Below are 26,981 nucleotides of genomic sequence, written 5' to 3' on the forward strand. Positions count from 1 at the left end.
GGAAAGGCTGCCTTAATCCAATACTGGAAGCAGACATAATATTGGAGTTGCTGTCACCCAACCTGGAAACATGTCTAGTTATCCTCTCCATCATCTCTAGCATAACTCACCTCTGATCTGATATGACAAGGTTATGCATTTCTCTGTCCCTACCTCTGCATCAGACTCACTGGGGCTGCTGCATCTTGACATCAGGATGATACAGGTAAGTTGTGCAAGGCAGAGACGAGAACTAGACAAGAAGTTGCCTTTTTAAAAAAAAGTAGGACCCACATGTATCTCTTTCTATCCAGTTATTACCCAAGCATTGCAAGGAAAGTTTGGGATGTTTTTGAAAGAGATTCTAAGTAGCTGGAGACATCACAATATCAGGTATAACCCATACAGAAGATTTTAAAATTGAGACTGTTATTTTTAAAATACTGACTAGGGTCCTTGTTTCTTCTTACTCTAAGTCATGCTTATACGTTTCTCTGTAGTCATAAGAGTCCAACATAGAACGAAAAAGGCAATACTTATTGTTGATCTCTGGACTAGGTTTGCATCAGATTCTTGGGAAGCAGGCAGGCATGGCACAGTACAAATAAAAGGGATGGTGTTCATTCACACACTCACACTCACACACACACACACCCAATTCCATTTGTAAACCTTAAGACTGGCATTGTTAGGGCTCTGTTCAAACCAACAAGACTGAACAAAGGAGGAGAGCAGCTGCTGACACCATGATGACTTTATTAAAAGGTATTCCAGCAGAGCTCCAACATTGTAAGTTGGGGTTCTCCTTTTCCCCCCCCAATAGGTCACTGCAAAAATATTCTGCATGGGTAAAATAGTATGCATATACTGTACAAAGACATGGATCAACAGACTTCAATAAGTACATTTATACATTACATAAATTAGAAAAGGGCAGACGCGTATAAAATTCAGGTTTGTTGGGGTAACATTTACACTCTTGAGTATAGGGCTATGTGCATATACAGTACACTGATACCAAACCTACATAGCATTTTTAAGAAAACATACACAAAGGGCCAGAAAGGCTCAGCTAAGAACAAACATACTGTGTTAAAAGCACTGGAGCACCTCTGGGTTTCCCCGCACTTATGGGTTCTTCCACATTCCCCTTTTGTTTTTTCAAACTACCTCCTATCCGCCGCTCCGTGCTCTGTTGTTTGCCACTCCTCATGACCTCTTCCCTTTGTTCGTCTGGCTTCCACGGCACAAGATTATCTACCAAAATCAAAACAGAAGGGCCTTACTTTTCCCAGTAACGTGCCGTTGAGCATGGTGTGCTGCAGCCAGGCTTTACGCACATGCAGAGGAAGCAGCAAGAACACAAATGTCATGCAACTATTTTGCTTTCCATAAAATCTGTGGGTCACTTATTGTCCTTAACTTACATCTGACTCAGGAATGAATTGGATCCAATGCCCATCTGGCACATAACACAGAACTCGAGAATGAGACTGTTTTCTGCTTTAAACAATTATTCATTTCCTTATCTTGGTTGTAAACACAGCATGTGCTGGATCACCTGAAGCATCAGGTACTTAAAGCCATGGAACTAAGTAAGGCAGCCAAATTAGTAAACGGGCCAAAAATACATTACAGCAAGGATGTGCTATGTCAAGGGGCATTATCAAAGTCAGTTATAAAACAAACAGATCACTAGTAGTTAATATTTTGTAGAGTGGAAGGGGCCAGTCTTCAATGCCTAGCAAAAACCCTTCAGAGATAAAAAGTACACAGGGGAAAGGTCAGCATGGATCCCTTTAGATATTTTGTCCTGGCTAACTTTCCAAGTTTGTAGTCATGTCGGCAGTATTAATTGCTCAGTTTTAGCAATTATGAAAACACTTCCTGAATTGCTCATCAGTAAGAGGATGCAGTACTAGGCCTACCAGCTTTATACCCTAGAGTAACAAGGGTGGACACCTCTGTTCCTGTATGGAAATTGTTTTTCCATGGGCAGAAATGATGTGGCTGGCACAGGGCAACCATGCTTAGCTACAGACGCCAGGTCCTGGTTGGATTTCACAGTTATACTCACCATTACTAATATCCAATCATAGACAGTGTTTTACAAAAATTTATAGTTAAAGCTTTTAATTTTTAATCTCTAATGTTTAGGATTTTGATTATGTCTATATGGAATGTACTTGTGTTTGGTTGTAAGTCGCCCAGAGTGGCAGATTAACCTCTGCCAGATGGGCGTCTAACAAATCTCATAAATAAATAAAATCTGCAATAAAGGGCAACTTCGCATTTCGCTTTTCCACATGAAGAGCGCCTTCAAGTAGGAGAAACTATGTACACTATCACCTGTACTGCCTGCAGATATGCTCACTGTGCTATGGGGAAAGATGTGTGGTGCATCAATGGACTGTGGAAATTATATCTTTATGATTCCCTGGACAAGCCTGTACAAGAGTGTTTCTGGCCTTCATGCTGCAAATTGGACTTGGATCAGGTGTGACTAGTCCATTTTGTCCAAACCCCTTCCACAATGGACTAGCAAGCTCATGGATTCCCAAACAGTGGTCCACAGACCACCAGCTTTCCATGAGTTTCATTCAAGTGGTCTGTGGAGTATCTGTGAAGAACACTTACAATTTGAATTCTATGGAATTCAAATTGTAATGCAATAAAAATGGAATTCAAATTGTAATACAATTGCAATAAAAATGCAATTAAAAATCATACTGCAGCTAGCACAGTGCATTACAATTGCTATAATAGGCAGAAAAAACCATTAAGTGGTCCATCAAGACCCTCAGCCATTTTCAAGTGGTCCATGGGGGGAAATGTTTGGGAACCACTGGGCTAGGCCAATTTACCAGTCTCTATAAAGTGTGTACGGGATGATGTAAATATTTTCTCCTATATAGTGGTGACATCTGTGTAGGAAGAGCAATCCGCAGATGGCAGAACACTTGACATAGGTATGGGGCAGAGGCAACGCAGATGGGGACTCTCATTCTCAGCGCATGTATGCCCTTTGAAAAACTTTTTTATTGTCAGTATATTAGTTATTGAGGATACAAGCCTATGGTTCCTGAGAGGGTGCCCCAGATGTCAGCTCAGATCAGTTCTACCCCTCCATTGGATCAACCTCCAATATCAGAAAGGAAGTTCCAATGCTAGAGCCTCCCTTCCCACCACTGCTGGCTCCCTCCAAAGTGCTGGTTGAACTGATCCTGGAGCCCCAACACTGGAAGGACCCAAAACAGAGTATGCTCTGAAGGATCCTAAGCTGTTCTGGTTCCCTAGCATGCTCCCAAGCCAGGCAGATATTTAGCCACACTCCTGAGCATGACTAAATGTCTACCTTCCCTTTCTCTCCCATTGTTTCCAATGGGCAGGGAAACCAGATCTATATCTACATTTTATGTATCAGTCACACATATACTCGGGGGGAAAAAGAGGAACAGAGAAAGTTCCTCCCCCCCCCTCACCTCTATCTTGCCAGCAGCGGAACAACTTTCATATCCCTCCACCCCACCCTTAGGATTCTACTGTAAGGAATGAAATTTTATTGAAATATCCATGGACAGGCTGTTTTCCTGTGAATAAGGCACATTACCACATTACCAAAAGGACACACACACACACACACACACACACACACACACACACACACACACACACACACACACACACACACACACACACACACACACACACACACACACACACACACACACACACACACACACACACACACACACACACACACACACACACACACACACACACACACACACACACACACACACACACACACACACACACACACACACACACACACACACACACACACACACACACACACACACAGAGTCTTAAGTGCTGTAGCTTCTCAAACCAGTTGCTGAGCACATCTTGAGCAGGTGTCAATGAACCCTAGGAGCTCAGTAATTATATATGCATACACAACTAATGCAACAATTAAGCCAAATCATCAATACTTAACATTTGTAAATATAACACTCTTTTTTTGAATATTGCCCAACCAAGAGTTCATGGCCTCCATGGTAGATGAGTCAGCCTAATTACCAGTCAAAAGCCCAATAGCTCCTTCACTGAGCAGCAGTCTTGGAATCCTGCACTGGCCTGGTCAGCAGGGAGCATCGCTATTGCTCAACTTTGGCTTTTTCATCTGCTCAAAGTAAGCCATTATATCAAAGGTCCAACTCGCAACTCACCCAGCCATCTATAGCTATGCAATGCCCACTCTATTCCCCAGTAATCAGAGAAGGCATATTTTGCCTGCCCTTTCTCCCAGGTCCAACATAGCATCCTTCTCCACAGACTCAAAGGGAAAAGGGTGAGAGGCAGCCTTTAAGCTTAGGGGAGAGAGGGGATACGGATGTCCTAGACTAGGGGTGGCTAGCCTGTGCCTCTACAACTGTTGTTGGACTCCCACCTCCCATCAGCCCCAGACAGCATGGCCAATAGTAAGGGATTGTAGTTCAACAACATCTGGAAGGCCACAGGTTCCCCCATTCAGGCTCTAGACCAAGCCTCTTCCGGCCTATAGGGCTATCTTGGGCAGTTCTCTCACCTTTAATGGCCCAGGACAAGAGTTTTGGCAATGGCACAAACAGGAAATGAGCATAACGACAAGCACAACAGAAGCAAGGCAGGCAAGTGTGGTTAGGCAGGTAGATGCCTAGCCACACAATAAATGCGGCCCCAGTAACAGTAGCGGGACAGCCACTTGCCAAGGGCCACTTTCAAATGCTACTCTAGTAATGCAAAACCATGCAAGAGGATGGGATCAGCATCAGCTTCCAAATATAACATGGCAGTTCCCACATGATCCTTTTCCGTGCTGGGGCAAGTTTCTGATCGTTTTCTCTCACCTCCAGCTAGTCTCAATAACTAGCTACGGTAACACAGAGCCCCCTGCTAACATTCAAACACATACAATGTAATACATTGTTACTTTTTAGAAAATAAATAGCCTTGATTAAGAGACATTGGAAGGTGTCAGACTTCCATTATGGAGTCACAGGGCAGTGAGGGAAGCCATCCAACGTAAACAAGTCTTTTTTTTTTTTTTTTAAAGTGACTCTAGTAACAAATCAAGACGCTTTAAAAAAAATGAAGAGCTCATGACTGACATTCTTCCCTCCCTACCCATTTCTGCACTTTCTGAGCTGTCCTCAGTGGAGGCAGGTTCAGCCAGTAGACCCAGCAAAGTCAGTAGGCATCTGGTTGGGCTGCTGCATCACTTTCCCCTCCTCTTGCTTGCAACTCTCATTCTCTAGATCTGTTCCACAAGCCTAGAGAGAGCAGACTGAGTCCCTCTAACCCAGTGATTCTCAAACGGTGTGCCGGGGCACACTGGTGCGCCACAAGAGGTGGCTAGGTGTGCCGCGAATATTATGAAAGTATATTATTATTAAGATATTTTTATTCATAGTTTAAAATATATTAATATATTTTTAATTTTGTACAAAGTGCGCCAGAAAATTTTTGTTTAACAGTGCGCCGCGAACCAAAAAAGATTGAGAACCACTGCTCTAACCCATCACTCCTGACTCTCCTTAGCCAACAACCCCCAGCCAGCACTTGCTCACTGCAGCTGCCTATTTCTCCTTAGATGATCCTAACACCCACCCATCTTATCCTGCTGCCCGCCTTGCTGGACTTTTCCTCCCTTCCACCCGGTCCAACATGCAAGCGGCAGGGCAAGGCTGGGGCCCAGAGGCCCCTGCAAGTATGATAAAGCCACCAGCAATGGGGCTGTGAAGGACCAAAAGGAAAGGAGTGAGGGCCCAGGCAGCAGCTGCAGTGGGTGGGTGGGTGTCCATGCAAGTCTTGTCCAGGGCCCCCCAAAAAACCAAAGCCAGACAGCCCTGAGTCACCTTTCTCTTTTTTTGTTTTGGTCATTTAATCGGGACACACATTGCTTGGACCAACAGATGTCCTTGAAAGCACCTCTTTCTGACATTTGAGGACCCCCCCCCAATCTCTGAGGCTTTGCTAAAGCTGTAAATGCAGAAATCCAGACTTACACCCTGAGCATGCCCCCATTTTGGGAAGGCAATCGGACTTGAATAGGAGCCAATGAGTGGTCTGGGAGCATCTGTAGCTGCAGCACTGCTGAACCTTAACAGGCATGGACCTGGTCAGTCAGTCCCCTTGGCTGGGAGCCCAATTTCAGAGTAGGATATCAGTATTATAAATATATTTTTGTTTTAAAAAAAATCAGGTTTGTATGAACCTTGCTCCCAAGCCCATCTCCCATCACAGTGGGAGTTATCTTACCCATTTGACAGAGTATAACAGAGTTAGTTGCTGTGGGCTACAAGAAAGGAAAGGAAGGAGAGGCAAGGACACCCCCTTCTGGAAGAAGAGGCTAACACTTTCTTCACAGCATGAGGCCCATAACGCTCTTTTAAGTACTCCTAATGCTCACAGGTGGAAATTCATTTTCATCATCCAGACATACTGGTCCAGTGGCAAATTCATGCTCGGGTATAACCTCTCCTCGAAGGGCTCCTCCATCTTCTGAGTAACCTATTAAAAATGACCAAAATACTACAGATAAATACCAGTGAAGCCCCCAAGCTGGGCAGGCAGGGGCACCATTTGATGATTCTGCATTTTATAGAGTGCTTCCCCTGTCTGCCTTCTTCGCAAAACCAGAGCAAGTGAAGGGACAGGTGAGGTGCACCAATGCTGCAAAGACCAGACTGGGAAAAGGAAGAACTCAACCAGCTTTCACTGTATCAGCCTCAGTCTTTCCGCTGTGAATCATACATGCAGACTTTGATTCATGTGGGGCCTTTAATAAGCACTTCCCCACTGGAGCAAAGTTTTTTTGTAAAGAAGGAGAGAAACACATTCTGACTTGTTTGCATAGAAGGAATACGGGAAAAGAGGCTTAATTAAGGGATAGCAGAATAATCAAGTGAGTCAGGTCAGAATGCTCTCTTCATCCCAAATGCAATATATGTAAAAAAAAAAAAAAGTACTAGCTGCTTCGGAAGAAATGTGCTAAACATAAGCAGAGATGTGTTGCCTATTAGGTAGCACACTGGACTTAAAAACATTCATTCATTCATTCAATTTATGGAATGTCTGAGGTTATTCATTCATCACATATGCACCCCACCCTTCCTCTAAGGAACTCAAGGTGGCACATGTGGGTATTCTCCCATTTTATCCCCATCATAAGCCTGTGAGGTAGGTTAGGCTGAGAAATAGCAACTTGCTAGTGAGGTTCACAGCTAAGCCTGAACTTCTAAACTCAAGTCCAACACCCTAGCCCAACTTCTCCCAATCTTGGGTCCTTTGATGTTGCTGGACTATAACATGTATCGCCCCTGACCATTGGAAATGATGGGCTGTAGTTCAATAGTAGGGCACCTGTTCTGCATGCAGAAGATCTCAGGTTCAATCCTCGCCATCTCCAAGTAGGGCTGAGAAAAATCCATGTTGAGAGCCACTGCTAGTCAGTGTAGACAATACTGAAGGAGGACTAATGGTCTGGCTTGGTATAGAAATTATGCCTTTATTGGAGAGCAGATCATTGGCCACTGAACATCTGGGGACCTACGGCTTGGGGAAGGCTGCTCTATCCGGGCAACATACCGCAGCTGCTTGTGGCATACTTGGGCAGGCTCTTGAGGATGTATAGGTCTGGTGACTATGTGGTAAGTGGAAGGCCTATCTGACTCCTTCAGTCTGATATAGCTGCCTGCTCTGCAGGTCAGGCGAAACCCAAGCTAGAGAGGGCTGCATATGGACAGCAGGACATGCTAATATGGCCTTATCTTATCCCTTGGAACCGTCTTGTGGTGGACTTCCCAGGAGGATCCCTACGCCTGTGCAGCCTCCGAGACGAGCTCCGTCTTGGATGAAACTTATCCAGGTTAAATTCAGTCAGAAGGCTCTTTTCTGACTGGGAATAATTTCTTCCGGTTAAAGAAGATTTCCCACATAGCTTTGTTTTGATTGTTGGAGTCTGGAATTCGTCAGAATCGTCTGTCTTCCAGCAGCTCAGACAGAGCGAGGATTTTTATGCTAGCTCAGCTGGATAAGTGACCCGTTTTTTTATACGGATTAACAGGCAAACATCCTCCTGTCTACATTCATCATTTTCTTATCTATACAGCTAAAGAGATTTGTCAAAGTAACAGCAATTGAGATAACCTAGGTGAGGTAAGACTTTCCTTTTTTTTATTCACGGAACTAAGGGGGAAGAAAATATAAATAGCTTATCTTTTTTTTTATTGCAAAAAGCTGACATGGAAAATAGCTTTTTAAAGATTACAACGGATGAGAGATTTTTGATTGGGAGAGATAAGAAATCTTTTTGATCTACGGCTGGGACTATTTTTCCTGGTCTACTTTTTTTTTTTTTGACGAATCTGCTCATTCTCTCTGCTACTAGCTATTTCGACGCTGTGAACTAAAGCTGTTCTTACGCTTCCGGGCAGATAAGAGATAAGGGCTGTCTAGCGTGTGACGTTAGTTTGTTGGAAAGATTAACTCCTTTGTAACTGGTTAAAGAAATAAGCTGCTCTTTGTTTGGGACATTGAAAATTGAAGGAGTTTTGTTCCTTTGGCTTTAAGAATGACAATTAAGAAGATCATGGATGTACAAGAAGGGACTTTATCTCTAGACATGTTTCAGAAAATAATGAATGGGATTAACTCAATAAAACAACTGAGAAATAATAGACAAGCGTGGAGAATTGAATTTCACGAAATGAGACAGGAGCTGAAAGAAACTCAGGATTCTATGAGAAAGGAGAATAAAGATAGATCTGGAAAACAAAAAAAGGATGAAAGAGAAATTAAAGGCAAGGTTCAAACTATGGAGATTGCTTAATTATGGACATGAAAAAAGATTTGGATTTCCTGGCTGTGATGGATCCTGGAGACAAATATTACAGTTTGGAATTCAGCGCTGTCTCTGAAGGAATTGAAGAGATTGGAGATAAAGATATTATCGGTTCAAAAAAATTCTTGGACTGGAAGGATTTGATGGAACTTGAAATGGAGAAAGTTAACAGAATTAATCCCTGTTTTGTGTCAATGGAAAAACCTTCAAGAGATGTACTAGTGTATCATGTGGAAAAGAGGAACAGAGATGCGGCTTTGCAACAATACTTCAGTGATATGTTTGGATTTGGTGGCAAGAAAATATCTGTGATGGAGGAAATTCCTATCAGACTTTTATTATATGACTATGACAGCAAGATTTTTGGGTGCGTAAAGATGGAAGATGCAAGATGGACCCAATATGGATAATGACAGAAGAGCGATTTAAAATTACTGGACTTAGTAGATTTGATCAGTTGGATTAATTGGCATGTTTATTCAGAAAAAAAAATGGATTGACATATATCTCAAGGATTGGAAACTTCTCTTTGACTTTTTGTGGAAGATTAAAATGATATGATATTAATGAGATTTGAAACCAACTAAGATAACCGTTGGAGGAAGGTGATTTTATAATCTATTAAGAGATAGGTTTGTTATATATTATAGATTTATAGCTGAACTATGACAAATCGGAAGACAATATTCTTTCTTTTTTATATATATATATATATATTTCTTTTTGTATTGTACTAGTTATTGATTTGTGTTGTTTTCTTTTTGTATTGTTTTGGTTTTGAAAATTGGAATAAAAATTAATTGAAAAAAAAAAAAGGAACCGTCTTGTGGTATATCCATCTCTCCTCTAGTCAGCACCAGTTTATGGGTGAGTATTCAATGCTAGTCCTACCCAAGAGCAGACACACTGAAGTTCATTCATTTCAATGGGTCCTTAGCTGAATACAATCCTGTGTTTCTCTTTCTAACAGCACTGGCCTCCTTAGGGAAGTCTGTCTTACATTTTGAAAATCAGCGGTTGCTGTTTTGATCAAGTTGCTGGAAATTCTTAAGCCACATCTTCAGAGCGAATTAATGAAACTTTTTCTCACGTTGCTAACCAACTGAGAATTACATTTGCTGCGTTAATCATGCCACAAACCTTGAGCCATCTTTACTTTGTGGGCTGATTCACACATCCATGCTCATCATTTGAAAACTACAAAGTCATAGTCTTTGTGTGAATAAACTGAGCACCACAGACAGAACCTTCGTAACACAGAAATTATACTTTTCAGTGGAGTCATTTTACACATTCTGATGCCAGTCATTAACAAATGCTGACTGAGATATAGAGAGATTTAAATACGGCTGTGAATCAGCCTTTTGGCAGTTTGTGATAAAATAGTAGTATTAATGAACTTTACTTAGTTCTTAATCATTCAAAGATATTCTCCAAAACACCATTCCAAAATCCCTCTTTTCATTTCACCCTGGAAATATTAACAAAGAAATATTTCAATAAGGACACTAGATGTGCCCCTGACTGCATTCATTTCAATTAGCTATGACCCTGCATTTCATACTCTAGCCCAACTGATATATAATGGCCAAAAATCAGGAACTTCCTCATCCCCACTCCCCTTCCACATTCCAGTTACCTCCATCACTTCCTGATTTAGGCAAATCATAGCTTGTCACGACATCGGTGATCAGGATATGTATAGTTTGCCTGATTCAGAAGTCACAGCAAACAGCAAATGAAAAGCAATGGCAAATGTGTCAGGGGAAGAGGAAGAAAAGGGAGGGACTGCACAAGCCTAAGATACAGCCCCAGCAGCTAAAACATGGTTTGATCATTACATCTGAATTGTGATGTCCATGTTTCTACCAATGTTCATACATCTAAAATGGCCATCTAAAATGACAACAAGTTTCATAGCCAACATTTACGAAAACATTCTGGACAGACCCCAGGAAAAGAGAAGCTGAGAAAAAGATGAAAATGACAATTACAGAGATAAAGCAGATATGGTAGGTACACATGTACAAGTGTAATATTTTGCAACATGGTGCAAGGCAACAACTGAATTGGGAGCATAATAATAATAGTTGGCACTTGGAGATGATTTATAATCTTCAAAGCACTCTGCATCTTCAACAGGCTTGAGTTTTCATTAATTAAATAAAATCATACTCAGAGGGGAGATTTATTTTACTCATGGGCTGTGTGAGGTAACTCACTGAAAACCTCAAAACTACAGGAAAAAAACTGCTCTCAGCTACTGGAACTACGTAGCACTCTCCGACATCTAGGTCAGCCATCCTTTTTTTGGTGAACACAGACCTGGGCATTTCAGGACTGGTTAGCCAAATGGCATTGGGAGCTGGAGTGGGGCAGAAAAGGTCTGACTGGAAAAACAGAAAGGCCACAAGTAATTATGGAGAAGATCAAGGAAGCTGTACAGCAGAGACAGGGAACACTGGGCCCTCCAGATCACACTGTTCAACTCCCTTCAGCCCCAGCCAGCATGGTCAATGGTCAAGGATGATAGGAGTTGTGGGAGGGGCAAAGATGAGCAACCTTTGCTGTACAGTAGGGCCCCACTTCTTGGCGTCCCACTTTTCGGTGTTCCGCTAATACGGTGCCAGCGGGGCGATCAGCTGGAGGGGAGGCTGGAGCTCCCCACTCTCCAGATGATCTTGCCAGAGGGGGGGAAGATCCGCTGTAGAGCGCTACAGCAGATCTTCTTCTCCTCCTCCTCCAGCGTAATCAGCGGGTTAGGTTCCAGACCCCTGCGCTACAGCTGATCCGCTTTTTGGCAGGGGTCTGGAACCTAACCTGCTGTATGAGTCGGGCCCTATTGTACAGAGCATTATAGTATGGTTTCTGTATGTTGAGGCCTCCCTTAACAGCCTCAGTGTTTTTCTTCATAGTCACAAAGGCTTGATATGCAATATTTAGACAGAATGCAGTGATTCATAGCATGTTCAGGGCCAATGACATATTAGTGCAAACATGTACTGGAGCCTCAAAGCTGTTTCTTAAAAAAACCCAAAAAGCATAGCTTTGGAGAGGGCAATTTTCGGCAGAGAATCATTTGGGAGAATGAAAGGTGTTTAACCCTTCCTTTGCCCACCGTTTCTCTCAAGAGGTACCAGATAAGAAAAGTCCACATGCTTTCATAAGAACATCAAGGGTTCATTATCTCCATTATCTGGGGATAGTTAGCCGTGAACAATTCTTATCTGGTTAAAATCAGCAGCCTGAATAGTTTTGTCTCCTAAAATGAATGACAAAGCAAGCCAATCTGGAGCTCACCTGGCACCATAGAAGGTGAAGGCACCGAACTCTGTCGGGCTACTGTTGCAGCGTAAGTCTGAGGTACTGGAGGACGGAGGTCATTTTCTTTGTTCTCTTCTGCCTTTTCCAAGTCAAGCAAGCTAATTATACATGAACCAGGAGAGAAAAAGGAATTAAAGCTAGTCATTGTCCCCTAGTCTATCCAGTAACTCCAACAATGTGTGTCCATATTGCACTGTGACGGGTATTGAAGTATGAACTGGATGAATGGGCATGGGGGCCTTATGCCACACTCCTCTCCATCTCTGACCCACATGCCACAGGAATTTGCAAACACAGAGACAAAAACCTCTCTGTGCAGTGACACAGGCGTATGGAGACAGACCAATCTCCTCCCCAAAGGAGGATGTTGGCATTTCGGAGCCTGAGAGGAGATTGCTGATATTGGTGTAAGATTGCGATAGGGAGGGGGAACTGGGATCACACCAGATCCTCTGGCCACTTTAATTCAGTAGTGCGGCAGGTAGGGAGAAAGAACTCTTCCAGGCACCCTTACCCTAGTCTTGAAGCATCATCCTTCTCTCTTTTAATCACACCTATTCAGTATCCTACTCCCATCTTTGGCCAAGCTTGGCCAAGTTATCTGTATACTCACACACAGACGCACATATATTGGCAAAGCAATATTAGGCAGCACTTCAAAGTACCTCCAAGCAAGTCCCAAGTGCCATCACCACTGAGCAACTGCAGCCTCGCCCCACATTAGAATTAAGGAGCAGGACTCTCTTCCAGGGCAGATGACAGAGTTCCCAGTTGCCCTGATACATTGGGCTTTAGACATTAAACAATGCCCCATCTTATCACTTATGGTGGAAATCCTGTCCCACCACACAACCTCATGGAGATGCTCTGCTCCTGGGTCTACCCTGATTTTCATTCATAGATCTGAGAACCTCCCTGCCCACCTTCTGCACGTCCCTTGTCCTTACCCCACTGCCCAGTCCTCTTGCCTTAGCCAGCCAAAAGGATGAGCTGATGTTCTCTTCTGCCAGGCTGCAAGTGCCCACTCCTGCATTCTCTCTTAGTGAAGAGACAAATGTCATTCTGCTTGTTATGCTAGACAGCACAGACGGACTTGAAAAATTCTCCTCTGGCTGTCCAGAAATTAGGGGGACACCACCATGATTCTAACTACAGGAGACACCCAAGAGGGCATTCAGGCAAGGATTTAAGTCTTACAGATGCCCAACACATGCAGAGACGCAAGGCCAGGACATGGGAGTGTTGGTGATGTCTGAATGAGATGGATGTGCCAGAGCGAGGCCTGTTTTACAGGTTCAGCCTCTGCATCTGAAGCACGTTGGTGTGTGAATTGAATAGCGTTTTACAAATTGACAGCCAAATTAATATCTGGGTGTTTAGATCTGCCTACAAAGGATTGGCATTATCTACAGACTGACGAGGGAACCACCGTCATCTTCAGCTATTTCTAATGTAAATAGAAGTACACATCAAATTAGCCGTGCAGCAGACAAGCTACATGCTTCTCTTGTGCCTGAACTTCTTAGATTGTGTAACTTACCCTCTAAATCTATCTGGAATATTTTAAAACTGCTAAACATTCTCAAATACCATAGCAATGTACAAAACCAATAAAAATACAAAACAGCTCTCCAAAGAAAAACAGAATACTGCTCTCAAGTCAAGCCAACAAGAAGGAGCGATGGCCACCAGTTGGGATTAGATAAATTCACGGAGGATAAGCCTGGCTACAATAGCGATGTTCTATGCCCACTGTGGGTCCCTGAATGCCACTTGGGAGTCACAAGTGAGTAAAGTGCTATTGTGTTCAGGTCGTGCTCTCGGGTTTCCCATAGGCATCTGACTGGCCACTGTGAGAACAAGATGGGCCACTGGGCTGATCTACTAGGCTCTTATTATGTTCTTATCCTTCTGGGAAAGCCGTAAGGCAGGAGTAGCCAACATGACATCTTCCAGATGTTGTTGGACTGCAACTCCAATTATCACCAATCACTGGCCATGCTGGTGGGGGCTGATGGGAGTTGGAGGGCACTATGTTGGCTATCCCTGCCATAAGGACTTTCACATCTATGTTATAAACCAAACTTCCCACTACTTTGGTAGCTTCCTGCTGCAGCACTATATTCCCACTCTCTTCTGTTAGGTGGCTGCTTGCCTGTAATAGTATCTGAAGTACCACTTATCAGGGGAGGGGGGAGAAGCTTAGGCTACCACCCTTCTCCCCAACATAAAGCTTTCTACATGCAGGGATTTTTTAAAATTACTTTTTGGTAAGAAGAAGCATTGCATCATGTGATTTGCAGCTGCAGTCTGAAATGGTGCAGGCCACACACCGATTTACCTCCTCGGTGAGAGCTAGGCCTCGGTTGCAGCCGCAATGCTGACAGTCAGTGGGGGCTCCTGCCCCAGATCATGAATCAGGAGTCATTTGGGACTTCTGCTAAAAGGTGGGGCAGCTTTGGAATACCTCACATAATTCAGGAGGAAAAGCAGGTTCTTTTTGCCAATAACAAATGAAAACTCTCTGGGGCATGATTTTATTACAGGCTGTGGTTTCCCTTTTGACATGCTAAAAATCCACCTCTGCATATTTTCCCTTGTAATGCTGAAATGGCTGAGCTGTATCATTACCTGTGTTTCTTGATTAAAACACACTCTCCTCCATCTTGAGGGTCCAGGTTGTAAAGGTAAAGGTGCCCATCAGACGTTGTAACTAAGAGCCGAGGCAACTTCTGGATCCTAAAAAGAAATGCAAATGGGCAGCTGAAAGGGGCTCATCCATTTGCCTGTTCTAGGCTGCCAAATTAACAGAAGGACACCAGGAGGTACTTTGCAGAATTTTTTTCCTGTTCCTGGACGAGTGGATTCTTCAAATACCATGTACTTTTCTTGTTTAGTAGGGAGAAAGTGGAGGCACATATCCCACAATGAAGGTAAGAATGCATACACACTGGCCTTGTTCTATAGGACTACCCAACACATTAGTGGGGATACCTTATCTTAGATGAGACCTTCCCAAATGCAGTCACTATGAGCATCACCGCAATAGTTGGAACAGGGCAAAAGGTGCTACCTTCATCTACTGGATTCCTGCCAAGCAGAGGTAGTCAACATGATGCCCGTCAGATTGTTATGGACTACAACGCCCACCAACCTTTAGCCAGCATGGCCAACAGTCAGGGCCGATGGGAGTTGTAGTCCACAGCATCTGGCAGGTACCACACTGGCTATCCCTGGGCTAAGGGAATCCTGAAGCTAATTCCTGGTAGGTAGCAAGCCCCTAAGCTAGGACTGGGGAGGGCAGCTATGAGAGAACTAGAAAAGGTCCTCAAATGCAAAGATGTATCACTGAACACTCAAGTTAGGATAATTCAGACCATGGTATTCCCAATCTCTACGTATGGATGTAAAAGTTGGACAGTGAAAAAAGTGGATAAGAGAAAAATCAACTCATTTGAAAGGTGGTGCTGGAGGAGAGCTTTGTGCATAGCATGGACTGCGAAAAAGACAAATAATTGGGAGTTAGAACAAATTAAACCAGAACTATCACTAGGAGCTATGATGAAACTGAGGTTATCATACTTTGGACACATCATGAGAAGACATGATTCACTAGAAAAAGACAATAATGCTTGGAAAAACAGAAGGGAGTAGAAAAAGAGGAAGTCCAAACAAGAGATGGACTGATTCCATAAAGGAAGCCACAGACCTGAATTTACAAGATCTGAACAGGGTGGTTCACAACAGATGCTGTTGGAGGTCGCTGATTCATAGGATCGCCGTAAGTCGTAATCGACTTGAAGGCACATAACAACAAAAGCAAGTCCCTAAACAGAGCACTGCAATCTACTATCTTTTACCTTCCAAACTTGGGGCATGATTAAAATTCTGAATTGCCTGCATTCTGCACTCAGTAGCTTCCCTTAATATGGAGAAGATACAGACGACAGAAGTCCAGTGCAGGAGATGCAAGACGGGCGACAGAGTACACTTCGCTCATCGTTGCCCTGCCATGCCGTCAAGACACAGCTAACAAACTTTCAGATTGCCTGAACCCACAATATATATAATGCAGCAGAGAGGCGAATCTGTATTATGCTGCTTAGAGAGACATCAATGTACACAGAGGAAGCTGCTGCTTGGTTGCCATAGCCACAGCTTACGTACGTGGAGAGCACACAGATGTTCCTTTGTCCAGAGACGTTCAAGCGCACAGTGGCAAAGGCCCGGTCCTGGCTCATCATGCCCGATACTTGAGAAGGAAGGTAGTTTGTGGCAGCCATGAACATCTTGCCCATATAACCACTCCAGGATGGAGGTTCTTCTGGCCGACTAAGAGGAAAGAAAGCATCAGACACTAAGATTCCTAGTCTATAGCAAAGAGTATCAGTGCAATGGCAATATGGTCCTCAGCCCCCAAGCCTAAATTTGTGCAACTTCACTGGCTCCCATCCTTACCCTTTGGAGTATCTCTCTCACTGTCAATATTAAATACATGACTCTAAAACTTATTAAAGTGCAATGTATGCCGATGGCACTAGATAATCACCAATAAAAATCAAACCAGAAATCTACATGCAAATAAAACCAGTATCTTACAGCGCATGGGTGTGAAAAGTGTCTTCAAATGATGCTGGCATGGTTGTGCTTCCTTGAGCTAGCCCATCTGCTCTAACAAGGAGGATAATATTTAGGCAATACCACTATAGGTCGAGTATCTCAGTGATAATTGGGCAAGACTCTCCTACACTGGGAAGCAAATGCTATGATCTGTTAGATATGGCCTGTACCATGAAGTCCCATTTCACAGGAAGTCATTATGGAAACACCTTCTTATCCAAAGACTAACAGATAGCAAAAAACAGGTCTGTAGTAAGCAAGGTGTGGTGCTCCAGCATTAAATCTACCACAGTAAGCAGTTATCAGTGGAGTCCATCATTTCTCAGGGCTTTTACATATGTTATCTATTTTCAACATTTATCCCGGATTAGGTAACACAACACACAGCATTATGTTAGAGGTAGGTTCAGTTCTACTCCAGTCAATTCCAGTTTTCCTCCCAAGTTCAACATCTCCAGCCCAGCCTTCTCCAACCTGGTGCCCTCCAGACAATGCTGGACTACAACTCCCATCAGCACCAGCCAGCATAGCCAATGGTCAGGAATGATGGGAGTTGTAGTCCAAAACATCTGGAGGGCACCAGGTTGGAGAAGGCTGCTCTAGCCACTGCTTCAAAGTCAGCTTGAAGGTATCTAGATGCAAATATTGCAGCTATGTGTTCACACGGTAACCAAAACACAGACTCTCATCTGGTGATGCAAGATGTGCCTCTGCCAGAGCCCGCAATTCTTGAACTGAAGTCACTGGTTTTGCCCACAGATGCTTGGCTCAGTAAGGACAGAAACGGACATGAATCTTTTTCAGGCTTATGCTGGCCATACAGCTGACAACATTGCCATCTCTCCAGTAAAGGTCTAGAGCAAACACTGTGTCTGTGAAGCTGGACCTTGGCTAGACAACAGAGCAGTTGCTTTGGTCCAACAAACCTCAGCTCCATCTTCACCCTCCAGTCCCTGGCTTCTTCATTTCTGCTATTCCTGTCTCTCCTATTGCTTCCACAATCAGGCATGTCCCTCAGCAACCCCCTCCCGACCATCACATTTCTGAGCTACAAGTGCCACCACACTGTGTGGCTTCACAGCTGTGTCTAAACTACATGGGCCCATATGGCTGCCTGCAAGCAATGCAGAAACAAAATACCAAACTCCCTTGCAGTCCCTTGCTGGGGATGATTCCGTTTAAGTGTGCATGTGCCCAAATCCCATAGCCCGGGGCCAGCTGGCACTGATGACTTGGATATGTATGAGTCACATTTTCCCATTCTTTCCATGGCTTGCCGGACCAGTGCTGAATCTCACTGCCAAGTCAAAGTTGCAACAGATTCATTTAGGAAAACAGCTAACGTTACAGGTTGGGAGAGATGATGGAAAGACTTCTGTGGCCTCCTGCGGCCTTGTCTCCTTTGCGTGGGATGCTTCCTGCCTCTTCTAGAGTAGAGATGGGGAACCTCAGGCTCAGGGGCCAAATGCAACCTGCCAGGCCTATCTAGCTGGCCCTCAGGCCACCCCGCTCACTTGGCTCTGCTTGGTACCCTCCTCGAGCATTTTTGCCTGGCTGGAACATTTCCTTGAACTCTGATCATGCTTCTTGGATGGAGGATGCAGAGGGGGGTGGGAGAGAGCGTGGCAGCCAGCCCCGTGTACAAAGTTAAAATGAAGGTTCATTGCTCAGCCCACTTGTGCTCTGGCCCCGCCCACCATTGGCATGCGGCCCCTGGAAAGGTGCCCCAAAGGGAATGCAGCCCTCGGGCTGAAAAAGGGTCCCCACCCCTGCTCTAGAGAGAGGGAGAAAAGCCATTACAACTCTGTCATCAGGAACAACCTGTCAAGTGGGGACTTGCTGGAGGCACCTAGACTCCCCACAGCTCCTGCAGCGCTGTCTGGAGACCCACCTGTCTGTGAGATGTTCCAGCTTAAAGATGTGCACCGTCTCCGTGTTGCTCGATGCACACAAGAATTGCGAGTCCATGCTGAACACCAGAGAACTGATGTTCACATACCTAAACCCAAAAGGAAGGAAAGAGGGTTGCTGTAGCTGACGCAAAATGGAAAAGAGGTCAGTCCATCCCAGGCTGTGGCCAAAATAAGCAGGTCTGAGAGATCTGCGTGGGAGGACGGCAACGAATACGGTATGATCAAATAATATCCACCAGCAAATTATGTGCTCTGTCAGACATGCAAGTTTATATGGCCTGCAGTACAGGAGCAAACAACGCGAGGATGGAGTGTCATGTTATGGGTCAGAGAATGAGCCATAGTCCTCGTGTCAAAATCCCACCTCGGCCATTAATTCACTTGCCTCAGGCCACTATCCCTTAGCCTCAGCGCCCCAAACCTGCTACACATGGGGATAATACTGCCATATAGATACGTATATTCTGGCTGAGATACTACATTTTCAAATAGCCTCTGACATCAGTGTGCCTCCTGAGAACAGACCGGTGTTTTAAGAAGACATATGAAAAACAGCCTTAAAGCCACTCTATATTTGTGTCCTTCCACAGCCATTTCCCACAGTCACTCCAAATACAGGTACAGCGTACCACTGGAAACCTCACACCGCTCCTGTACCTGGCCAGGCATGCTATCAGAACACACAAATAATGATCCCCCAAATGTGTTGCATTCAATGGCTGTGAAAGCAAGCAGAGGCAGCCCTTGGGCAGGCATGTTGCCTGCTTTGAGTGGATCTCACATGCTGAAAGAACGCATACAGTCCCTGAAAACCATTCTCAAGTAAACATTTCCTGGGAAAGGACTCTCAGAATGCCAGAGCCCACCGACTCCTATGTAGCAGTGAACGTACTTCAAATCCCATCACTTAAAAACAAGCCACTGGCTTGGGTGTAACACTAACCTTTTCATTCCTCTTCTGAATTCATAGACCTTTTGTCCTTCAGGGATGGAAAACACACGGATGACAGTTCCCTAGAGGAAAACAAGTAAGGCATGGGAGTCACACCACAATCAGATCAGAAGGGCCAGCAGCAGCACTTTGCCTTGGTGCTTTCATAGAAGGGATGCAACAACCACTCAGGCAGACAGATGTGAGCATTCGGTACACACACAACACATCCGAATGCCAGGGCACAGAAGCATCTATTAAATATCTCCCAGCACTCACAAACAACATGAGGAGAAGTGAAAAATGGAAATGGACTGCCTTCAAGTTGATTTTGACTTTTGGCGACCCTATGAAAACCCTATTGCCTTCCTCTGAGGCTGAGAGGCAGTGACTGGCCCAAGGTCACCCAGTGAGCTTCATGGCTGTGTGGGGATTCGAACCCTGGTCTCCCAGGTCATAGTCCAACACTCTAACCACTATGCTACACTGGCTCTCTGAGGAGAGGTACTCTAACCCTAAAGAGACTGTGGGAAGCCACTGCTTTCATTGTAACTTATTTCCAACTAAGGCTGAAAAGCTAAGCGCAATGATTAGGAAGCAAGCGCCACTGACCTCAGCAGGATTTACATCCAAATAAATGTATTTGGGATTAAGCTATATGTTTGCTCAAGTTTGGGAGCTTGTAGCTCAATTATAGCACGTGTACTTAACCTTATACAGACTTGTGGGGTACTTTTGGGCCCCAGGTGCACTTTTCATTGTGTAATGTACATGTAAGTAAGCCTACAGGGTATGTCCTTCTAGCACATTGTTGCAAATTTTAATCTGTACAGCGTCCCCAAATTTTAGTCAGTTGCCACTTATCGTTTTCCTTTGAGAAACAAAAAACCACTGGGGGGCAAAAATACCCCAGCAGAAAGCCTTGGGGGCAAATTTCTGCCTTTTATTGTGTAATTTACATGAGCAGACTTAAAGGGTTATCCTTCTAGGACATTTCACAAACTGTCACCTGTACAACATCCTCAGATTTACCACTTAAAGTTTTCCTTCTGGAAACAAAAAAACACAAGGTCCAAAAATACTCCAGAAATTGTGTTGTTCGCTCAATGTACATGGAGAAGGAGCAAAAGTCTATTGTTCAGAAAAAAATCTACCTCCCCTATAGAGGTTTTTTTTAGTTCAAGGTGCTTTGGAAGTGTCAAGCACGCTTCTGGTGTGGAAACGATAAAAAGGTCTCTGGGATACAAAGTGACTGCATCCTTCCATTGGAAATCTCACTGAAGTCCAAATAGACCCCAAAGTCAGCCAGTGTGATTTTTGTTTTGCTGGGTCTGCAAGAGGGTTAACAGCAAGTCCCTCTGATTTCAGTGGAGCTGATTTCCAAGCACATGTGCTTAAGCATTACAAATGTGCAGCCAGTTTCTAGCCATGTTATTCAGGGCCATTTCCTCTGGTACATGTAGCTAGATGTGAGATGGTTACTCCTTTGCCAGCTAACTCATTAAAATGAGATTTTCACTATTCTGGCTCCTCCACAGACACCTTAACACGTTGTTAGGAGATGTGTATGTTTGTATGAGAGAGAGAGAGAGACTTACTTTTCAGAAACGTTTTCATACATATGCATACATGGAAATGGTTGTAGTATCAAAAACTACCCCAGCTACTTCATAGCTTCTAATGGGGTGAACCAAGACAACAGAATGCTTGAAGGGTGGTAACATGCTAACAGCTTTCAGATACTCGACCTTTTAAAAACATGCAAACACCAGAATATATTTCCCTGTGCCAAGGGCAAGGCAAGAAGGCATAAGCATAAAAGGGAAAGAACTAAGTGAAATACTAGAAATATTTTCCTGAGGGAAGTAACTAATTTACCAAAGGATTCAAATGGTGATCAAAATGTTTTTGGGTTTTTATGAAGCCCTGCTCCTCTGGGAAAACATAAACGCCCCTTGTAATTCTCTCAGATGGTAGCCGTTTTGCTCACTCACCTTTTCAGAAGCACTTGCTAGTTTTGACCCTGTGGAGTTGAAGGCCAGGGCAGCAAGGGGCCCATCATGGGCAGAGATTGAACAGACATCTCTCTGTTAGTGGGGGAAAAAATAAAAATGGTCTAAGCGTGAGCCAAAGAACCTTTCAAGTCACGGAAGAGCAGTGCAGGATGTAACCCCAGGTTTTTCTTCAAAATGTATGAACAGAAAAGTACTGTTCTAAGCATATGCAGAGGTCCTTTCAGTCACTTTCTACTCATCTTTATGAGCAGGAAGCACAGCACATTTTCCCCATTAGCCCAGCGCTTCCATTCAACTGTTGTTCCTGTGTTACGGCAAAATTCAAGCTTCATCAGGCAAGGGTACTGAACTTCCCCAACAATAATGACTGAATGGGCATTTTCACAGCACTTTCCTTCACAAAAAGCCCAATCCTTTGGGGAATCAATTATGATTGTGCAACCTGAATTTGCCAGTATATAATTGAACGCCACCTAAAAACAGCCACAGCCTGGAAGCGCCCTCTGACACACAAGTCTCTCTTCTTTCTCTATGGAGCACTTTTACTTCAGTGAGGTGTTTCTCTGTACCTAGTCTGCTGTCCAACATAGACTCTTCTTCTGTGCACATCAGGCTGTATTCATGCGATGCAAAGGAAACAAATAATCCTGAAGAGGGTGCTTGTCAGGGTGTTCTTTGCTTCTCTAGAGTTCACATGCTCTTTATACACAGGGATACATTACTATCCCCCCCACCACGGCAAAGTGGATCGTGTGCAGTGTGGCTAGGACTGAACTGTAAAAGACGGGGTACCTTTCACAAACATTTTTGGCAATGTTGAAAAGCACCCCTCCTTTCAGCGGTTGTTTGATGACTGCTTCAAAGAGTATTCACCAATAAAAAAAGCCATTGCACTCATGCACAATTGACTGATTGCTGTCAGCAGCATCCTGTCACTAAATCAAACTGACTATAACTTTATGATGTCCTCCTATTTTCCACATGATCCCCAATGCGATTACTCCCAAGAACAAGAACCAACAACTAAACGGAAAAAATGGTCAGGAAAACAGACTGAGAGACCAATGTTGTCAAACAGGAAGTGACAACACTGTCACAACTTAGGAAGCTTTCAGGAACATTTTATCCCCACCTCAACCCAAAAAATCAAAGCAAGAGAATTTTCACCACAACCCTAACTGGCTAAAAGTTCTTTGCTTTACAATACATGGCCATAAGCACTCTAGGAAGGGTTGGGCATGAACCATATTTGACTGGCGTTCTCATAAAAAAACATTTAGCAGCAGGGATTTGATATCCCCCTTTAAAGTCCTTAAATGTGCTCCCACCACACCTCAGTCCCCGAGAGCTTCAGTCCCTTGCATCTCTAGGAAGGGTTGGGAATGTCACACCTTGATTTCTCCACCTCAGACTCATGAATGTACAATCTGCATGCGTACACCCCCGCCAAGATTAGCTCGGGGTACAGCATATGCTTTTTATGCAAAACAAACCAGGTCCATGACAACCCCCAGAGAGGCCCTGTCGGTCAATACTGAGCTAGATAGACCCAAGGCAGCTTCCCACGTTCCTAGAAGTAAACAGGATCTTGAACATGCCCTTAATACACTTTTAAAGTGAACTTCTCCAAGAGTCACCACATATGTCCCCAGAGCTCAAACTGTAAGTCGCTTTTGTACCTACCAAATTGTTTCCGTCGTACAGAACAATCTCACCAACAGTCGTGCTACCAGGGTATGCCAAGTAGGAATTGGAATGGTTGATAGAAAGTGCACACAAACCTAGCAAGAAAAGCAAATGGCACTGTCAGGCAGAAGTCGGGCTCGTGGTAGAAGCTGGGTGTTTTAAGGACAGTGGCAAAAGAAGAGCAACTTCTCCTGAGGAAACTCAGCCAGCACCACGCTGGCACTTCTAGCGCCAGGCTGAGATGATGATTTGTAGCAGGAAATCCCTCTGACTCTGGTGACACCTACAGGTAAAACAAGGGAACAGCTCCATGCACACTACATATAAAAACAATTTGTCGGTAAAATAACCCATTCTCAATCTCTCTCTCTCCCTCCTTTGTAAATTTATATCCAAATCCACCCATTACTTCATAGTACACATTTAAAAACAATAGGACTTTTCCGTTTTGGAGATCGCTAGAGAGATAGCTCCTGAATCCTTTCGGAAGATGCTGGCAAGGCTGGTTTCATGGTCTGGTAAAGCAAAATGGTTAATGAATGAGTTCATTTGGATGTGGGGGACAGGGAGTGCTTTTGTTGCAGTGCTGGGAAGAGATACATGATTTTCTTCAGATCTCCATAGATAGAAACAACAAACATCCATAAGATAGCTACTTCAAAGAACCTTGCATATAACCTGAACTACAGATCTCTCTCTGTACCAACCAAACACACAAGACCAGCATTGCTTCTACAGTTCCTGCTCCCACAGATTTCTGAATGGCTACAGGGGGCTGGTAATGCTGAACTTCACACATCATCAGATATAACAGGCAAGCACTTCTCTACACAGTCCCAGCCACCATCCAGTAAACTTTTTAAAGTGGCTATCACTTAGTTTCTGGTTTAAAAAAATATATTTTTCTTATTATATTTTTATTGCATTGTTGATGTTTTTAATTTTCCAAGACATTTCATAGAAAGGTTTATAAATAAATGAATCAGCTCTTTCTACCCAAAGTGGATTCAAATTAGGAATGACCAAACATTAAGCCCCTCTTCAAAGGGTCCCCTGGGATTTCACTCCCTGAGAAACTAGAGGGATACAAACTGAGCATGATTAGCAGCTTATCTAGCTGAAACAACTCAGATGCCCTGCTTTCCCTCTCTATAATGACACTGCCTGCCTTATTTGTATACTTAGGAAATTTTTGAGTCCATGGGCACATTTGCAAACCAGAGAAACCGTTGTGGGAACATATATTACAACCTGTTCTCTTGGCTACAATAAGAGTACTTCTTTCAAATTATACAGCCAAGAGAGTGGTGGTATACTATAGCCAGCATGGATTTTTCACATTCCACCATGTTAAATTGAAAATCCCCCCATGCTATTCTGCTACTTCCCATAACTAATTTCAAAACAAAATCTTATAAAACTTAATAGTCCTAAACTCAGAAATGCTTGCTTAACAACCCTCTACGTTTTCATGGCAATACACAAACCACTCAGAGAGAATCCAGACCTTAAAGTCTGAAACACGAGTAAAAAAATCCAGACCCCCGTTGGACTTTTTTTCTGTCAGTGGTCTTCTAATTTGTTGAAATTAATTAAAAATCAGGCATGTTCACAGAGTACCTGTAATCCTATTACTGACCATGCCCCATATTCTGACCCTCATGTTCTGCAGTTTAGAAGTTTAAAAAATGCATGGCTGATTTTTAATTAATTTAAGAAAATTAACACTGGAGTCTATGATAGTGCAGGCATGCTCAGTAAGAACCAACTGTCAGTGTTCTAAAAGCAGACAAACAACTGTTTGGTTTGGCTAATTAGGGGGCCACACTCACGTTAGACACCTGCAACCAGGACTCCGAAGATGGAGAATTACATTTTTTGTATGTTTGTTGGTGTTCATCTTACTTTGTTTCTTTCCTGCATTATTGCTGTTTCTACAGAGAATCTAACCTAGAAAATTATATTTCTGATTTTTCATTCTAAAAATCTGTTTAAAATTTTATTAATTTCGACGCCTTTTTATTGGTCAGTGTCATATACAGTAGGGCCCCTACTGTATCGGCGGCCCACTAATACGGCAGTTTTCAATTAGAGTAAGGCCCCACTCATACAGCGCTTGTTCTGCTTTTACGGCATTTTTCGGCATGACGCGCTCAGCAGCTGAGCGTCAGGCGGCATTTTATTGATGGAGTTCTGCTTTTTGGTGATTTTTGCTTTTCGGCGGGGGTCTGGAATGTAACCCACCATATGAATGGGGCCCTACTGTAATGGCAAAGACAGCCTTTTGTGTTTTAAACTGGAGGTTATATTCTATTTCTATTTTGGATGCATTAACAATTAATTTGAAACTGCAACTCTGATGTAAAATTAGACTGATAGCAATATGTTCCTACTTTATCAGACCGTATCTCCCTGTATGAGCCTGCCCGGGCCCTGAGATCCTCAGGAGAGGCCCTTCTCTCAATACCCACATCTTCTCAAGTACGACTAGTGGGGACGCGTGAGAGGGCCTTTTCGGTGGCTGCCCCTAGGCTTTGGAATTCCCTTCCTAGGGAGGTAAGAATGACCCCCTCCTTGCAGTCCTTCCGCCGACAAGCAAAGACCTTCCTATTCCAACAAGCCTTTGGAATTGAAGGCTAAGGATAGGGCGTGAAGGGTGCTGCATTGCTAATGTCTATTATATTATTTTTAAACTAGTTTGAACTCTTTTAGCTATATGTGTGTATGGTTTTAATATTGGAAATAGTTTAATCTTATTTTAATGTAGATTTTGTATGTTTTTAATTATATGTATTTTTTATCTGGAAGCCACCATGAGTTCCAGTTTTGGAAAAATGGCGGGGTATAAATAAGGACAATAATAATAATAATAATACTTTTCAATCTAGCTATTGGAAAAAACCAGCTTGGCCTGCCGAAGATGCATGTGTTCAGACTGCTATACTTAAACCACTCCACTTAAGGAAGAGTAGGAATGGTCAATTAAAAACACAGAGCACACCTAGAAATTTGCTAGAATATATTTAACCTTGCACTGCTTCATCTTGTGCAAACTGAGACACTCCTCATGTCCACTGGAGACTATTCTGCAGAATAGTCAGTGTCATTTTTCCACAATTGTTTTTGGAGTTTTTGAGTGTAAATTATGCAAAGTGTTGCTGTACTTCACATATTCACAGAAACAGAAGTGAAATAAATAATTTAACACAGGAAACTTCACTAAAATTGTAAAATAAACCAAACATATTTAAAGTGAATATCAGAACTACATCACCTGTTTTAATATTGTTTCTTCCTCCCTGCTAAAACAAGATCAGTACAGCGCAGCACATGTCTTGTTTCTGTTATTTGGGCTGCCTGCAGGTTTTGCCACCACTCATCATATGCTCAGAGGCACATGTTACCAAATTCTTCCAAGCTATACAGGAAGTGGATTGGACGGTGAAAGATCAACCCAAATTGTGTTCGCATTTTTACAAATTAGGAGGGCAGTACAATATCTCAGAAAGGGGGTCAGATGTCCTGCTCCCCCGGTGCATTAAATACACCTGCCCCATTTCCTCAATTTTTAAAATCTGATAGAAATATCTGTTGGCTATACATGCATGCTTAAACCACAAGGTTGT

General features: G+C 43.5%; 1 protein-coding gene across 6 annotated transcripts in view; it reads right to left on the reverse strand.

Moving 5' to 3' along the window:
• Window positions 1-715: 715 nt before the first annotated feature.
• The window catches only part of WIPI1 (WD repeat domain, phosphoinositide interacting 1), a 73,825-nt gene continuing 47,559 nt past the window's right edge, over window positions 716-26,981 (reverse strand). For 5 of the 6 annotated variants that reach the window (XM_061615623.1, XM_061615620.1, XM_061615619.1 and 2 more), the window contains exons 5-12: window positions 23,353-23,450; window positions 21,649-21,741; window positions 19,667-19,737; window positions 18,702-18,809; window positions 16,358-16,522; window positions 14,822-14,929; window positions 12,167-12,288; window positions 716-1,236 (exon numbers count right to left, since the gene is read on the reverse strand). In XM_061615623.1, coding sequence (XP_061471607.1) covers window positions 1,052-1,236; window positions 12,167-12,288; window positions 14,822-14,929; window positions 16,358-16,522; window positions 18,702-18,809; window positions 19,667-19,737; window positions 21,649-21,741; window positions 23,353-23,450 — 950 coding nt within the window. In that variant the 3' untranslated portion in view covers window positions 716-1,051. Of the gene's footprint in view, window positions 1,237-6,433; window positions 6,535-12,166; window positions 12,289-14,821; window positions 14,930-16,357; window positions 16,523-18,701; window positions 18,810-19,666; window positions 19,738-21,648; window positions 21,742-23,352; window positions 23,451-26,981 lie in introns of all 6 variants that reach the window. The other variant, XM_061615621.1, reaches the window with a different exon arrangement.

This window comes from Rhineura floridana, chromosome 3 (assembly GCF_030035675.1).
Source record: "Rhineura floridana isolate rRhiFlo1 chromosome 3, rRhiFlo1.hap2, whole genome shotgun sequence".
NCBI classification, from domain to species: Eukaryota; Metazoa; Chordata; class Lepidosauria; order Squamata; family Rhineuridae; genus Rhineura; species Rhineura floridana.